Source organism: Cyprinus carpio, chromosome B19 (genome assembly GCF_018340385.1).
Source record: "Cyprinus carpio isolate SPL01 chromosome B19, ASM1834038v1, whole genome shotgun sequence".
NCBI lineage: Eukaryota > Metazoa > Chordata > Actinopteri > Cypriniformes > Cyprinidae > Cyprinus > Cyprinus carpio.
The window spans coordinates 14,348,798-14,366,370 of record NC_056615.1 but is presented as its reverse complement, the minus strand read 5'-3'; the positions used below and the strand labels follow the sequence as shown (position 1 = coordinate 14,366,370).

Sequence of the window (17,573 nt, the reverse complement as noted above, 5' to 3'; positions counted from 1 at the left end):
TTTTCTTCTGCTGACTGCGTTAGGAGACGTCCAGAGGGAGAGTCCAGTCCTACGCTCTTTCTAACAGCGAGACTAGAGCGTGAAACAGAGGCATGTTCAGGGATTCAGATCAACGACATTTTTCAATTTCACTGAGCACACAGCTTGCATTCAGCCAATATGTTTTTTTAATGTGAGGATTCAGCACACTTGAACATCGAAATGTATTCAAATGTCGACTAGTGGATTGAATACACTGGCGTATTGGGAAAAAAGCATGAAAAAAATTATAAAATATAATTCGCATGACTAAAATGGTAGCGTATTTATTGTACGACCTTGCCTTCGACTTGGTCCAGCTGAATAGTATTATACAAATTTAGTAACCACAAACAAAGCAACACATTTCAGCGGGAGAAATACAGTGTATCTACATTTCAGATGTACGGTATCTGAAATAAATAGTTTTATCACTTTCTAACAGGAAGGTTTCAGGTCTTTTTTAGAGTCTTCCTCTATTATTACTATTAACATATAAGTAATCACATTCCTGCACAAATGTGTTTCATGACAAATGACAACAACACTACAATAGTCTCTGGAATCTGTAACAGGGTGAGACCAGTGATGCACAGCTAGGAAGGAACGCACATGCTTTTTGTGTAAAATGTCAGAGACGCAGTCTCAGTGTGTTAGAGGGAATCTTGGTATCATTTTAAAAATGCAGATCCAGCACAAATACCTCAAAAAGGGAAATATGGCAGAAGAACATGGTTGCTTAGCCACAGCTATGTTTAAATTACTGTTTGATAGTGCATGAGTCATTCATTTGTGTTGTGATTCAAGTGATACTATTAACACCTTCATTATCCATTATCCTTTACAGCCCTTCAAATGACTGCTTCATAGGTAGTCAGAGCACGTCCTGCTTACATTCGTAATAAAATGTAAACAGAAACCACAAATGTTTACATGGTTAAAAAAATGCAGGCTGTGCATGATAATAGGTACCGGACAAGTTACACTGAAGGTGTGGGTGTTTTTTCTGTGGAGTTTGGTGACATTTATTTATCTTTTCGGCCGGTCAATGTCATCGATAGCTGCGAGGAGTTTCTGTCGTGCTTTCTTGTTGATGTGGGACCCGAGGCAGACGTTGACCAGGTTAGTCAGCTGCTTCATAGAGTACTCCTGGTCAAACACAAAACACATGCCTTACATCATTTTAATGAGGAGTTAAAGCCTGCCTTGCATGACATGCTTTACTAAGCAGCATCACAGGGCTTTTTCTTTTATCAATTAGTGCTGCATGATACATAAAAAACACAGGGTTTTGATGGTGATATTAGATTAGCTTTGAGATAGTCATTTGCAAGAGCTAATGTTTTAATGCAGGGAAGTTTTAAAAAGATCTCTGATTTACATTTCAGAAACAAACGTTGCCAGATTAGGTAAGTTTGATTCCTTTCTGTGAATAAGATCAAATGTGTATGTGCTTTAATGAATCAATTTAGAACTATTATTATTTTTTGTATTATCACTACAAACTTCTTGCATTGTAAAATATATAGGAAGACACATATAGTTTGTTATTATGTATTGGGGCATATATTTTTATAAAATAAAATGAATGTCACATTTTAAATATTTATTAAATATAAATATTTAAATATTAAATATAATATTACATAGAAAGAATACAGGTAAAATGGTACATGTCCTCATTATTGGTCATTGACCTTTTAATATTTTTGTGTTTGTAGTATTTTACATGTATTTACTTTTTATAATTATTAATATTTAAATTTGACAATTTAGATAAACTAACTTAAGATAATTATATCTATCTCTCTCTCTATATACTGTATAACAATATTTCATATTCTTGAGTTCATTTAGTCTAGATTGCAATTGATTTGATGTGTTTTTACTTGACTTTAATTGTTTTGATTGAAGGAATTAGCCATTTCAAAGCATTTAGCAGTTTATAAAACCTATTTAGCACCTTTTAACAATCTGCCTACGTTGCGTTGTCAGGTGTAACCCATCTCACCCTGTGGTTCTTGATGAACTGCTCCATGTCATTCTCAGTAAGGTAGTATGCCTTGATGTAGGTCTCTACGAACTCCTTGTCTGGAATTGGTCTGAGGTCGGTGAGCTTCTCCAGCTTCATCAGGAACTGCTGGAAGTCCAGCTGCATCAACGCACGTCCTTCATTACTGCATTTCTTCACATTTGCATAGCTGGCAGACAGGAGGAGAGCAGGAAAGCAGAGGTGAGTGTGCATCAAACCGATAAAGGGCATTCATTAACTGTTGACAGTTAATGCTACAATAATTGTTCCCTACAGTAACCTCAGGTTAAAGGTGCTGTATGTAGAATTGACACAGAGTGGTTGAACTAGGTATTGCAGTCCAAATTCAAAATATTGGAAGGGTTTTTTTTTTCACCCGGCCCCTCCTCCTCAGACTTGATGCACACGCAGGTTGCCAGATTGCACAAAACACAAACCAAAACTGAGACCGACATTCCGGCCCAGAACCCACATTTTCAAAGGAGAATAACTGACTGTAGCATTGTTTTTCAGATAAACAAGTATGTTAACTTAGCATGTTTCTTAAATATCTGCAAACATATTATGGTATTTTTATGCTTTAGCAGAGTCAAAAACATACAACACCTTTTAGTGTCTTGCTTGGAAGCACCATGGTGCTTGTAACTCTACGGGTTACATGTAACCTTATGCCCTACCACTGATTGAACCTGCAACCTCGCTAACCGCTAGGCCACCATAATGGAATGTCAATAAGAATACATCAATAAATAGATAGACAGAGCAACAATGCAGTGATTGACCAATCAGAATCAAGTCTTCTAATCTTCCAGGGCCATATAACAAGATCTAGGTCCCCTTCTGAATGTAAAGACGTGTTAAAATATAGGTGTGCATACTCATAAAAGAATAAATCGCCATAGACGCTCCACATATCTGGTTTTCAGCTCAAATAATATTAATAGAGACAGACTGTGGGATATGACATTTAAGCCAAAAGACAACTCTGCCATTTTTGGACAGATTTGCCATTTGTTCAGTTTGACACCTTTTGATTTGTACAGCTTGTGGGTCTCGGTTTGCAGCCCTGAGCCCTGAGCATCCAACAGAACCAAAGCATCGATTTACAGTGTAGCTGCATCCAAGGCAAACAAGCATCCATGCAGAGTTCAGTGCTGTTGACACCCCTGTTTACTTTTTGGCTGACAGTGGTGTAATTACTTTCTGTGAGGGGAAGACATTGCTGGGTCTATTGAGTATATCCAGCGTGCCAATATATCCCACTGTTTCCCTGCCTCCTCCTTGTCACATTCTGCTTGATGGCCAGCAATGATTTGGAAAGCAACTCAGCGCTGCACTTGCAGAGACTACTTGCAAAAAGAGCGGCTGAAATGGGTGTCATTAGAGTTGGTGCTAGGATGAATTAGCGAAGGGGCCATTTAGATTTTGGAAGATTTTTAGAAGTTTGTCTCTTCACCTTAATTACATGCAACGGTACTTTAAAAGTTAAATGTTTTTTAGTTATGCATATACATGCTACTGTTCAAGAATTTGGAGTTTCTTGAGAATTATATGTTTAAAAGCGGTAATATTTTGAAATAATACCGAAAAAATTTTATTCCTGTAATGGCAAAGCTGCATTTTCAGCTGCCATTAGTTTTATCAGATATCAGTGTCACATGATCCTTCAGAAATTTGGTTATTTAGTGCTCAAGATTCTTCTTCTTTCTTTCTGCTTATTAATTTTTAAGAAAAAAGGGTTTTTTTAATGAAGAGAATGTTTAAAAGAACAGCTTTTATTTGAAACAGAAAACTTTTGTAATGTTATAAATGTTTTACTGTCACTTTTGATCATTTTAATGTGTGAAAATGTACTAACTCCAATATTTGGAATGGTAGTACGTGTGTATGTTAATAATGAGAAGTAAAAAAAAAAAGTGCAATAAATGACATTACACTAAACAAGAAACTGAAAAAACATTTTAATGGCATCATTGCTTGCTGGTAGAGTGATGATAAACACTGTGGGTGAGAAAAAAGGTCTCAAATTCAAATACCAAAAGATCATACTTTTAACAAACCATTTTAATACACCATACCACTTCGTATTCAATCATAGACTGTAATTTTAAAATTAAATTGCTGATTAATTTATTTTATAAAACAGTTGCAAAACATAAAACAAGAAAGACACTTTTTTTGGCATTTCATGATTATTATTAATGTTTCGGGAATTATCCCAGCATTTAATCAGCGATAGGACGACAGTAATTTTCTCAGCTTACAAAATGCTGTGGATACTGTCTACCTGAACATGTGATGATTACAGAGAGCCCTAACTCCCTGCAATTGCAATCACTGTTCAGTTTTAAGCAAAACTGCACAGGCAGAAAAAGCAGTGAAGCTAGCGGATACAGACTGCTCCAGCTACACACAGACAGCCTCTTTAACACCTCTTTCAAACAACCTGCCCTCAAAGACTGTGCTCTGCCATTTTCAAACAAGTGGCCCTTGACCTTATGATGCAGGTGTACAGCTGAATCCTGCCAGGATGTGCTTGCCAATCTATGCTGGGCCATGCTATTATCAACTATATATTTTGTCTTGGCAAAAAACATCCTTTTAAACAATCACAGTCCTAGACCTAAGCTACCTCTGAAATCAGAGGATTATGACAAGCTGATGTTACTGAAACCCTAAACCTTACCCTAATATCTGATTAATTAATTTACTAAATAAACCATTACCATACTGATTATCTACCTATGATTTAAAATTCTGCATGCTCACTTCACCTTCTTATCCAGCAACAATGACCAGCTCCTGGGTAAATAGCTTAAAGTCCTCAGGGTGTTTGAGTCTTAATGTGTGGCACTTTGTACAAATGGAGTATGCGGAGTTTATAGAGGATCAACTCACCAAATGGTGATTTTAACCAAAGCACACATTTGGCCAGTGGCAGCCCATATGGGACTGAACAATAACGGAATGAAGAGTTTGTAGAAGATTCTTTAGAGTTTCCTAGATATTCTGGGAACATACGGTTATTCCACATCAGTCCATCTGTGCTGATGTTACGCACTCCATCGTGAGCTTGCACTGAGCTTTTTATAAAAAAAATAAAAAAAAGCCTGTTCATCTCTGGACAGTGTGTGATTACTTCTTTATGCACTCCCGAGCTATAGCAATGAATAATCAATGGTTTACATGGCTAGAGAAATGCATTATTCTGATACATTTTTTTTTCCCCACACATATAACTAAATCCAGATGTCTACAGAGAAGCTTTACAATGAAGAACCTCTCTGAAGTCAAGAGGTGCCTGTCAAGTCATGTCAAATGTGCTCCCAGCAAATCTCTATTATGTTGAGGGGGTGACGAGTATAAGAGCTTCTCTGCAGGTCTGTGAGCTTCAAGACTGCCAGCACACTGAAGATAATATACTGGGGTAAGCAATGAGTGATGGAAGACAAGTTGACAACCAGCTCTTTGGAGAAGACATGGCTTCTAAGTTGCTTGTCGCACTGTGCCACGCAAACTTCCCTGACGTTCATGTACAATAATCCAGCTCTCGACTAATCACAAGCAGATGGGTGCAAGAAGAGGAAACAAGAAGGAAAAATAAATATGAAGAAATCAAGCAACTTTGATGGATTTATATATTCAGCTATTTGAGAGCAACAACAGCATTCTGCACATGGCACAAAGTCATTACTGACATTTGATGAATCCTCACAGAACTAATGCATTTTTATAATATCTACAGTAGGAGCATGCCTCAGGAAAAAGGTAAAAATGGGGAAAAGCACTACAAGTAAACACAACAATGAGAGTTGTTCTAAACACAAGATCGATGAGGCAGCTAAAAATCGCAGTGTTTCTTGTCTTGAATCAAATATCATCAACACGTAGCACAAGATTTCGCACACCCACGAGTCCCCAGTGATAACAATCACTGCTAGCCAAGCCATAGTTGAAAAAGCACTTTTTGCTCTTCTTGCTCATAAAAACAATCCACAAATTTAAGCAGAGGAGTAAAGAACAGGAGAACTAAATCTTTCATTCAGATTTGCTGTTTTAATGCATATGCGGTAGCAGTGGTTTAAAAGCATCTGGCTATGAGTGCATTTACATTGGTCAGATATTTGCTTTAAAAGTGAATATAATATTGAAGGAAGTTGAACAAGAAAATTGTAGAAAATATATAATTTCTTGAACTCTGAAAAAAAAAGACATCAAGCAATAATATAACGGTTTTCAACACTGAAAAGAAAATGAAACATGATTTGAGCACCAAATTAGCGTATTGAAATGATTTCTGAAGGATCAAGTGATACTGATGGTTACTGAGGATTCAGCTTTGCCATCACAGGAATAAATGACATTTTAAAATATATTAAAATTGAAAACAGTTTCACAATATTACTATTTTTACTTTACTCATCCTTTCTGTTATATACATTTGAATTATACTGGGTAAGACATTCAATTATCCAATGATCAGTGTAGCAGATTCACACAGTACTCATGTCAAATCCACTAGTGTTCATTTGTGACTTCTTGTAGCATAAATATCACTGACTTTATGAGAAGATTTAATCAATTGAGATCTGCCTGAGGAACTTCAAGAAGTTGTTAGGAGGAAAGTAGATGGTTATAAAAAGACTGGCAAAGCTTTTAACCTTCTACGTCCATTAAAGTAAAACGGAAAGAGCGTGACGCAACCCAAACACTTCTAAGGTCAGTCCATTTTACAAAACCGAGCAACTGGATAAAAAGGGCATTTGTAAGAAAAATGACCAAGATGCCAGATGGACTACATGGAATTCCAGAGCTGTTTGAATGAAAGGGGAAAAACAGTCTAGACAACAGCAAGTGTTGAGTATCTGACGTCTTATGCCTCTTTGGGAGATCAGCCAGAAGAAAGTCACTTTTGAGACAAGCCAACATGAAGTCAGCCTGGAATTTGCTAGAAGCCATGTGACAAAACATGAAATCCATTGGAAGAATATTTTGTGGTCTGAAGAGACTAAACTTGAGCTCTTTGGCCTGAAAGTGAAGTGCTGTGTTTGGCGCAATACCAAAAATACCAAGCAAGATGGTGACAACGCCATATTCTGTGGTTGCCTTTCAATAGAAGGAACTGAAACTTTGCGACAACAATTTGGAAAAGTAATATAGAAATAAAATTAAATAAAGTATAAATAATATTTGACAATATAGGCAAATCCTTGAAGAGAAGCTGAGAGGTAAATATTTTTTTGTACATGAGAACTGTAAGTGGAGAAATAAATGGCTAAAGGTAAATTCGATGGATAAATGTGTTTAAATCATTAGAGTATTTATAAAATAAAATAGAAAGCACTATTAAACCTAGTTTAATCAATACTACCAATGTGAAGTGCTATTGCCACAGTAATAGGAGGTTCTTCAGCTTGTATGTGATCCAACTGCTCCTGCAAGCTATTTTCTTTGTTTGGGAATGATGGCCAGTACTCCAATAAAAACACACTGTGGTAGGAGATTTATCTACGAGCAGGTGGTCTTATAGACATCCACACCCATTTGGTTCAGCTTGGTAGCCCACTTACCCCTCCACTAATGTCCTGTTGGCCAGACGGATGCAGTGCTCCCATAAGACATTGGACACAGGCAGAGGAATCCGAACTATTTTCGACACATCTCCCAGTCTCTGGTTAAACTTCTCAAACTCCTGCAGAAAACAGATGATGACATATGGGTCAATGTCATGCCGCTCATGTTTTGTTTGGATCTATTCATTAACTAAAAAAAAAAGATTCATAATTAAATACTGAAAAATAATAAAAACTTTACAAATGGAATTCATACATGGTATGACTTGAATGCACCTCTTCTAAAATATATTTGAGTTAAAAATGTCAGGGTTATAAAACTCTCACAACACACTGAATATAAAGCCTCAAAAACATTACTTCTGAATAACTAACTAAAAAAAAATTATTAGTATACTCAAATAAATTAGATTACTTTTTACTTGGTCACATCACAGGATATTAAAATGAAACATTTCTTGAAAACGTCATGAAAGTTTTTCAAAACAAAATGAAACCCACATGATTACAAATCATACATTTCTAAGAACTTTACATGTGTTTTTTAACCTAAAAGTTTGCATTATCGTGGACACTCTTAGTTGTCACTGGCCCTTAACCTTTTTGTTTTGCTTCCTCCCTTGTGTGCAGTGCTTGCTGTTAACCGTTCACCCTAACCATCACAGTGCTCTTATTGGGTGGTGTTGGAACCATCTGGATGAGAGGTCATGAAAGGGCTAGAAGCGGTTTTGTTTTAGCATGCCATACAAGTCCAGAAATCCCAACAAAGGTGTAAATTAATCACAGAATCAGAGAAGCGGAAACAGCAGTCTATAAATGTTCTCTGAAGCCATATTGGCGGACCAGGTTGTCAAACCTGTAGGATTCCAGGCTATACAAAGAAACAGTCTCTGCAGTGCAGATGTCTCGATAAAGCCGTGCCACGTACAAAAACCTGCACTGTATAAGCCGGCTGCTCACGGAGTTGTTGATTCAGCTGTGCTCGAGCCCATTTCTCTTTCACTTGTGACAGGAAAACCCGCCCATAACTTTCTTAACACAATGACATATGGCTCATTTGAGAGCCAAGGACTACATGTACTGTGGGCTCGCACCTTGAATGTTGATACAAAGCCAAGAGCACTAAAACTGCTGTGCGAGTTGTCTGGGTTATTCTGTTACCTTTAATCTTCTGAATTAATTTTTTAAAATATTGAGTTTATTTTACAGCTTAGAAATATGGTTTTAAAAAGAACACAAAAGTGCTGGTGTCAAGATTACTGTTTCTCAGTATCTAATTACAATTTATAGTTCCTGCAAGAGACAGTGTAAGAATTCATACCAAGAAACTAATCACAACAAACATAGATCAGATAATCTGCACTCAGTCATGTTGATAAGCATTAAAGCAATGCAAACGGAAAGGTTTTTGATTTCTAACAAGTCTTGCAGTGCAAAAAACAAAACAAAAAAACTTTATGATAAAAAAACCACACAAAGGTTTAACCCACTTACATCCTGATGAACTGAAATTTCACTTCTGAGCTGTCATCAGTATTTGTTAGAAATGGTCACAATATCTGTCTTTTAAATCATTTAGAAAAAAAAGCTAAGAAAAAAAATTTTGTTTTTGATTTTAGTTTTTTGCAAGCTTGGCGTGCAAGTATTTTTCTTACACAAATGCAACCCGTCGCTTCAGAAGAGCTGTGTGGAGTACTTTTTTATGATGGATGGATGCACTTTTTGGTTTTCAAAATCTCAATCACCATTCACTGCCATTATAAAGCTTGAAAGAGCCAGGACATTTTTTTTAATATAACTGATTGTATTAATCTAAAAGAAAAAAGTCATATACATCTAGGATGGCTTGAAGGTGTTTTTAAATCATGCGGTCATTTTCATTTTTGGGTGAACTATCCCTTTAAGAAAAAGAAGATACTTTAATATATTCATTTAAAAACAGCTGAAAAATGATACAATAAGTCCTCTTTTGTGTTCCATAGAAATCTTACTCATTGAGAATGGCATTTAAATGACAGAATTTTCATTTTTGAAAAAAAAAAATGAACAGCTTACTTTAAGCTATAGAAATAAGAACCGGTTCACCCAGTACATGGCAGTTAGAAACAAATAACAGTGCATTCCTGCTCTATAATACAGGCAACTAATTGTGACATTTACTAATACATACAGGCAAACATCCTTTATGGGCCCAGGCACCTGGACACCATTTTCTAGGTAATTTTAAATAGAGCAAGTGTGAGTGTGAGTCACTGCAGTATTTCCAGTTACATAATTAATTCAGTCAACTTGGCAAACCCAGACAAATTGGCTTCAACAAACAGACTTGGCACAGGGTTACAATGATGGCACCAGGAGAAACGGCCACAGCGGCTTCACTCAGCTCAGTGGGCGCACAAAGGTGAGCCTCGTTTCTTCATTAGCAGCCAAGCTCTATTACATTCCCCGCTAAAACTTTGCAGCTCGGATCAGGAACTTATGTAAATCCACATGATTATGCATATTTCGGGATTCATCGAGCTTCCTCAGCAAATAAGCCAAAGAGATAATTCAACTGTGAAACCCCATCTGCTCTCGAAGCCTTTTTTTGTCTCAGTATATGCGGCAGCCATTCAAAACGCTCCCTAACTCCATGCAAAATTCATATAGGCTAATGAGCAGAGGTTATTGAAGAGATGTGGACATGCAAAGGAATGAGACACCCTCGGTCCAGTCATAACTGTTCCCTTTTAAACTTGCCCCTCAAATTCATGTGACTCCCAAAGCCTGACCGTTTAAATAATTCAGATCCTGACAAATAATTGATACCGTGATCTTTCAATCTAGAGGAATTCATGAGGCACAGTCATTAGGCAAGAGGAAAAAAATTGGGAGGAAGAATACAAATCTGCATGAAGAAAGCTAACTAGCAACCTTAGGGTAAACATATCAATCAAGACTGCTCGTTGTGGGCATAAACTTGTTTGTTTGCTTCAGTGGAAGTCACAATTGTGCCAGTAAATTATAACATAGACGTGACATTTCCATGCATTCATAATGTGCTGCATGTGAAATAGCAACAGTGACAGGGGACAGTGACAGCTGTACTGGGCTTTCATTCAAGAGTTCAAATCCCACAAGTCTCTCCAGCACCCAGAGGAGCAGCACTTAACCTGAATTATCTCACTTTAAACATGCAGCTGTGTGAGTGGGCATGGGTTCAACAACACAAGGTCCACTGCACATGACTACGCACTTAGTCTTTATTTCAGTTAATGAGAATTTATCGGCTGTGCCAGCGCTAAAATCAAACTGATTATAGTATATTAGACCTCAAAGTTGGCTAAATTATATATATATCCATCCAGTTAGGCACATCAACCATAACTCCTTCAAAAACAGCCAGAAACCTTGAAGTTGTGATTGATGATCTGATTCTCAGACCACATTACTAAAACTGTCCGTTCCTGCAGATTTTCTTTATTCAACATCAAGAAGATCAGGCCCTTTCTTTCGGAACATGCTTCACAACCCCTGGTTCAAGCTCTTGTTCTGTCCAGACTGGACTATTGCAATGCTCTCTTGGCAGGTCTTCCAGCCAGTTCTATCAAACCTTTACAATGAATCCAGAACACGGCAGCAAGATTAATTTTTAATGAGCCGAAAAGAATGCATGTCACACCTCTGATTATCAATTTGCACTGGCTACCAATAGCTGCTCGCTTAAAATTCAAGCCATTGATGTTTGCCTACAAAACCACCACTGGCTCTGCACCCCTTTACCTAAATTCACTACTTCAGACTTATGTGCCCTTTAAAAGCTTGCGTTCTGCAAGTGAAGGTAGCTTGATTGTGCCATCCCAAAGAAGCACAAAATCACTTTCACTGACTTTTACATGAACTGTTCCCTTCTGGTGAAATGACCTGCCCAGCTCAATCCGTCCTTAGCCATCTTCAAGAATCAGCTAAAAATACATCTGTTCCATCTTAATTTGACTCTCTAACTCTAGCACTCTCTATTCTAATTCTATTCTTTAAAAAAAAAAAACTTGCCCCTTTTAGACTTGCACTCTATTAATTCACTAACTGCTTGTTTTCTAAAAAAAAAAAAAAAAAAAAAAAACTAGTTTCTTTATTCTTTTTGAAGAATTCTATACAATTAACAAAAGCAAAAAAGGCCTCTATCACAAACTTGCTCTATTCTTTTTTCTATTCTATCTGTTTTCTTTTTATTTATTATATAATTTAAAAACACTTGCTGTGTACTGCATTAAGCTAACTGAGACTTGTTATAGCACTTGCGTAGCATTGCCTTTTTGTTGATTTTGATTGCTTCCATTGTCCTCATTTGTAAGTCGCTTATATATAATTTATATTTAAATATAATTACATATTATATTATTATTTTATATATTATTATTATGCAGTACCTATATACACTACTATTCAATTTTTGTAGGTTTTTTTAAAAGTAATATCTTATACTCAACAAAGCTGCATTTATTCAATTAAAAATACAGTAAAACTGTAATATTGTGCAATATTATTACAATTTAAAATAACTGTTTTTTATATTTTAATATATTTTAAGAAGAAATGTATTCCTATGATGAAAAGCTGAATTTTCAGAAGGTATTAATACAGTCTTCAGTATCACATGATCCTTCTGAAATCATTGTAATACGCTGATCTGCCACAAAATTAATTTCATTAATATACACACATACACACTTTAATTATTTCTAATCAAATGTGCTGAAATATGTGCATTTGCTTAAAATAATTGTAAAATATAATTTTTGAACTGTGTGTATAGCAGTAATACAATAACGTGATGTTAATTTTTTTTTTTTTTTTTTTTTTAAATAGAACTAATGCTCCTCAACACGACTGTGTGTCATATAAACTATAGATAAATAAGAAATAATTCCAGACTCTAACACCCAAAAGCTGATACTCCTCAACTCATCAGTAAAGTCAACCCATAATCAAATCCGTCACTTGAGTGAGTGTTTGCACAGTGTTTGAGGAGTCGCCTGTCTCTCTCAGTTAAACCCAGCATGTCAACCTTAACTTTAGACCTCTAGATAACCTTCTGACACACACTTTCTGACACCACACATTTCGATCATCCTGCTTCCTCTCAGGTGAGTACAGCAGATGAGTGGATAGGACATGTCAGCAATGCCCTCCTACTGTGGCACGACAGTGTTCTTAAAACTCAACAAACCATGTTGTAATTGACTATAGAGAAGGAAAGAAATTGCCAAGAATGAACGATAGATGAAGGAAAAGGTTGGCCGGTCTTAACTGATGCACGTCTAAGTGAACTCCCACCCGCTTTTCTGTAGTGTGAAAATGAACAGAGAGGAGGCAACACATTATTCTCGCACATAAAATCCACTGCACGGCCTCACAAACACATTACCTTTAAAAGGACATCCACATAGATGTTGTGCTGTGACATTATCTCTTTAATGTCCCATTTCACTCCCGCCATCAGTAACAGCATCTGTTCGTAATCTATGGCTTTGGCCGCCACAATCCAGTAAATGGGTTTGCGGAGCTCGCTGGCTGTAGATACAGTCTATAGAGAAAACAGCATAGAAAAGGTCACAATTAAGAGTACCTACACATAACAGTGAAAAACAAAGTTTAGTATCTCTTGAATATCCAAGATGCAAAGACAAACATTTGAAGTAGTTGAAACAGTCATACATATAGTGCCTACATATTAGAGAATAAAAGTATTTACTGCAAAAGAAATCTCTGAAATCCCCAAATCCCTACTGTACAACTTTACTTCTTAATGATACTTTCAGTTCTAAAGAATGAAGACAGACATAATAAGGACATTAAATCGGCTTATAATTGTTAAAAAACACAGAATGTGTGTACATGTTTTAGTTGTTTTGAAGGTTAACATCTCACAGAGCACAAATGAAATAAACTTCTTTAAGGCACTGTAGTATATTACACCTCATATCACCTAATATTGCTATAGTCCGTTATTAGGTGATCTATGTCATAAAAAACTCCACATCAATCATACACACAGCAGAACTCATCAATAGTCGCTTTGAGTCCAATAGCAAAAGTCACACATTTCAAAGACACTAGACACTTGAAAAGGTTCTTAAAAGGAGAAACCTTAAAAGTCAGGGCCATAAATATCAGGATGAAACTGACCTGTGAGTAGAACTGCTGAAGAAAGGGCTTCTTGGCTGAAGGCATCATGGTGTCGAGATGAAGGTGAAGGAACTCAAACTGCTCTGCCAGAAAAACTCTGCAGGGGAAAAAAGGCACAAATAAGAGAGTGTTTTCTGCATGTCTGCAGTGGCACACATGCGCTACATATCGGTTACCCACAGGGAACTGGCTGTGCTGAAAACTAGTTACAATGGTGAAGAAAAAAAAAAGTATGATCTGACTAGGAAGTTTGAGGCTTACATTTGCCCGCTTTACATTTGTCTGGTTTCATTTTATTTTCAGACACGAGATACAGACAGAGACTGAGTGCTGGATATAAGAGCTTCTATATTAAGAGCTGCAGTAACTATAAAAAGTATTCAGCCTCTTTTTTTCAGATTTTCTTTTGACTGATATACAGAAAAATACTTTTTCATGTCAAAATGAAAAGTGTCTTCAAATTGGTCAAAATGTACTACAGTTATTAAACACAAAGTAATTGTCTACCGCCCTTAAAGTTTATTTTTACACTCAATTTAAACTGCTTTGAAATGGATCTTTGACACATTAAACACAAATATGCATAATAATATTGTAAAAAAATATTTCAACAGCAAAAAAATAAAAAATGAATTATTTTATATGTATGATTGTCATCATCTGTTCACTGGTTCCAAAGTCAAATGAAGTTCACTGTGATTCAGTGCTTTAAAACAACAAAACATGAAAAAGTCAATGGGGTGAATACTTTTTAATAGGCACTGTAATAATGAGATGGGAAATTAACTACTGAATTGATTTGTTCCCCTCCTGTTTTGTCTTACAACCCAAAATTCTACAATTTGAAAACAAAGTTAGCTCACAGTCATAAAATTCATTTATATTGTCTAAGCAAATCAACTGCATCCCGAAAACGAAACAAAATTCTGCAAGCAATAATAATAATAAAAAAAAACTCTTTAACTGAGGGAAGAGGTAATTACAAATCATTAATTCCTTCTGCCGCCAATGGCTGCGCACAACTGGAAACTTCATAAAGTCAGTACTCACCCACCAACACAATGCATAAGGCACCAGATAATTTATGCTAATGACAGCAAACACACAGAGATAAGTGTTCATTGAGCAATAAGAGCCCAAATATTTGCATATAACACCTAATGAACACGAGTTTATTTAAAAGCAGAATACTTAAAGCTATATTGCATGTTGAAGACTGCCGACACATGCATGAATCAAGCAGCACTAAACAACAATTACTAAGCACTGTAGCTGGGTTTCCATCCAAAGTTGCAAATTTTTAACTTCATAGAATTACAAATGTCGCATAAAACATTTGCGAATAAGCACCGTTTCAAAGAGAACAAAATTGTCACCTTTTTCGGAAAAACTGGCACTAAATATCACAAAGAAAAGTAGGAAAAACCACTGAATGTAATAATTTTTTTATCTATAATAAATGACTTGTGCCTCAGAGCGAGCAGATGAAACAATGAATGCAGTCATTGGTTTCGTGGATGGCTGCTGGTTGGGATCACAGTCGTGTAACAGTTCTGGGAGGCAATAACGCAGAAATACTTTGATGACAGACTTTGCTTGGGCATTACTGAATGACCATAACAAAATTTCAGATGCAGTGCAATGAGTTTGGTTCGCTGGTTTGTCAGGTTATGCCATCCCACCGCACAAAGTCATATGACTTTTTGATTAGAATGGGGTAGTTTTTTTGGTTAGTGTGTTTATATCTCCTATTATTCAAGACAAAAACTACCTCAAGCGAGCATAAAACTTTTTAGCAAATTTTTTTTCTTCTTCGAAATTTGACATTTCCATCACTCATTTCGGAGGCGTTACTTCAAAATGTGCATTAAAACGGTGATGGAAACAAAGCTAATGTGTTTAACTTTCAAAATTAAACATTTGGTTTTCTGTGATATACTGAATAAATGTTTTCTAAAAAAAGATATAAAGTTCATACTGAAAAGCAGTAAAAACAGCAATGTTGTGAAATATTAGTATAATTTTCTTATTAAAGAGCCCTGACAAGCCACCAACAATGTGTTCTCAAGAAGATCTAATTACAACAGGCAAAATAAATGTGAAGGTAATCAGTGAATCAAGCTATCGTGATCAGGGCAGGAGCAAATTACATCTAAAAATTTATCATTTATGTGGGAGGTAAAAGTAAGAGGTCACTTGTTTTTGTCTGATTTTTGATATATTCATATTCAAAACACTTGATCTTGTAAGAGAAAAATACATCTGTTGTATCAACAGACATGCTGCCGATGGAACAGGGTATAATCTAAGGTTTGCATGGTTATGCTTGTATAAACTCAGCACACAGAATTTAACAAGAGACCCTGTTTTGTCACTTATCGTCCACACCCTTTGCAGCCTTCACTGATACAAAAAAGTGTTTTAACTGTAGTGCATGCCCTACACCGCTTCAAAGCTTTGATGAGTCCATATGGTGGAGTTTCTGTGCATCACGTTAAAGCAGGGAGTCATTCTTTCCTGAGAAGAACCTTTTCCAGGCTTAATCTCTGGATCTCCTGATTCGTCTTCAATCTAAGACTTTGAAAACGTTCTCCAGCACAAAGCTTGGCACGAATCGAACACCATCTGGATGCATCCAAAGCAACTATAGGGAGGATCAAACTCTCTCTGCGTAGGCTTAACGTATTGCTGAACAATCAGTCGAAGGGGATAAAGGTCAGAATAGGAGGACTGGAAGTTAAGACATGGTTTGGAGGCCTGACGACTTCCTCTTTAGGATTACGGTGGAAATTCAGGTAGCTCGCATCAGCCCCTGTGGAATACCATCACTTAATGACATGAACTCCTATGGCTGTTGGCGAAGCTGGTTCAGCCCACCTCTGTAGACTCATCAGGAGAAAAGCAAGGCTTAATGGGGTTCACTGATTAGATAACAACCACAGTGATATGACTGATTGGGTTAGTCAGGCTTGGTTGAAATGGGCTGCTGGGGTTAGACGTTCTTCACCTAGCAACAGTAGCTTGATCACAAGACAAGTGTCAACCAGCTTTTTAATGTAAATGTGTTCATTTGCAAGTCTCATTCCACTTCTGCTACAAAGACGTCACAGCTGGATATATGATGCAGATGCCATCTGTTCAGAAATTTCTTAAAACACTGATATCTTGATGGCACTTAGCTCATCCAAAAGGGAAATTCTATTTATCCATTATGTATATATACACTACTATTCAAAGTTGATAAGATTTAAAAAAATAAAAATAAAACTATACTTTCATTTAGCAAGCATGTATTACACTGATCAAAAATGCCATTTATATTACAAAAGATTTCAATTTCACATAAATGCTCTTCTTTTGAGCTTTCTATTCAACAAACAACCCTGTTTCCAAAAAAAAGAAAAAAAAGAAAAAAAAATTAAGCAGCACAACTGTTTTCAAAATTAATAATAATAAATGTTTTCTTGATTAGCATATTAGAATGATTTCTGAAGCATCATGTGAAAGTGAAGACTAGAGTAATGACTGCTGAAAATGTAGCTTTCTCATTACAGAAATACATTTTAAAATGTATATGAAAATAGAAAACAGTTATTTCAAAGAAATGTAAAATAAAATTGACTTTATATTTCACAATAATGCTGTTTTTACTGTATTCTGGAGCAAATAAAGCACAGCCTTGGTTAACATAAGAGGCTTCTTTATGAATAAAATAACATTTAGTTTATGTATTAAAATAAATGTTGTGCATATGTGTTATATACAGTACGTTTGTAACAAAA

The 17,573-nt window shown here is 36.1% G+C and overlaps 1 protein-coding gene across 2 annotated transcripts in view; it reads right to left on the bottom strand.

Moving 5' to 3' along the window:
* Nucleotides 1-289: 289 nt before the first annotated feature.
* Nucleotides 290-17,573, bottom strand: part of LOC109111197 (syndetin-like) — a 41,850-nt gene continuing 24,566 nt past the window's right edge. For both annotated transcript variants that reach the window (XM_042745446.1, XM_042745445.1), the window contains 5 exons: nucleotides 13,792-13,888; nucleotides 13,031-13,189; nucleotides 7,621-7,742; nucleotides 2,030-2,219; nucleotides 290-1,167 (listed from right to left, as the gene is read on the bottom strand). In XM_042745446.1, the coding sequence (XP_042601380.1) occupies nucleotides 1,048-1,167; nucleotides 2,030-2,219; nucleotides 7,621-7,742; nucleotides 13,031-13,189; nucleotides 13,792-13,839 (639 nt within the window). In that variant the 5' untranslated portion in view covers nucleotides 13,840-13,888 and the 3' untranslated portion in view covers nucleotides 290-1,047. The remainder of the gene's footprint in view (nucleotides 1,168-2,029; nucleotides 2,220-7,620; nucleotides 7,743-13,030; nucleotides 13,190-13,791; nucleotides 13,889-17,573) is intronic.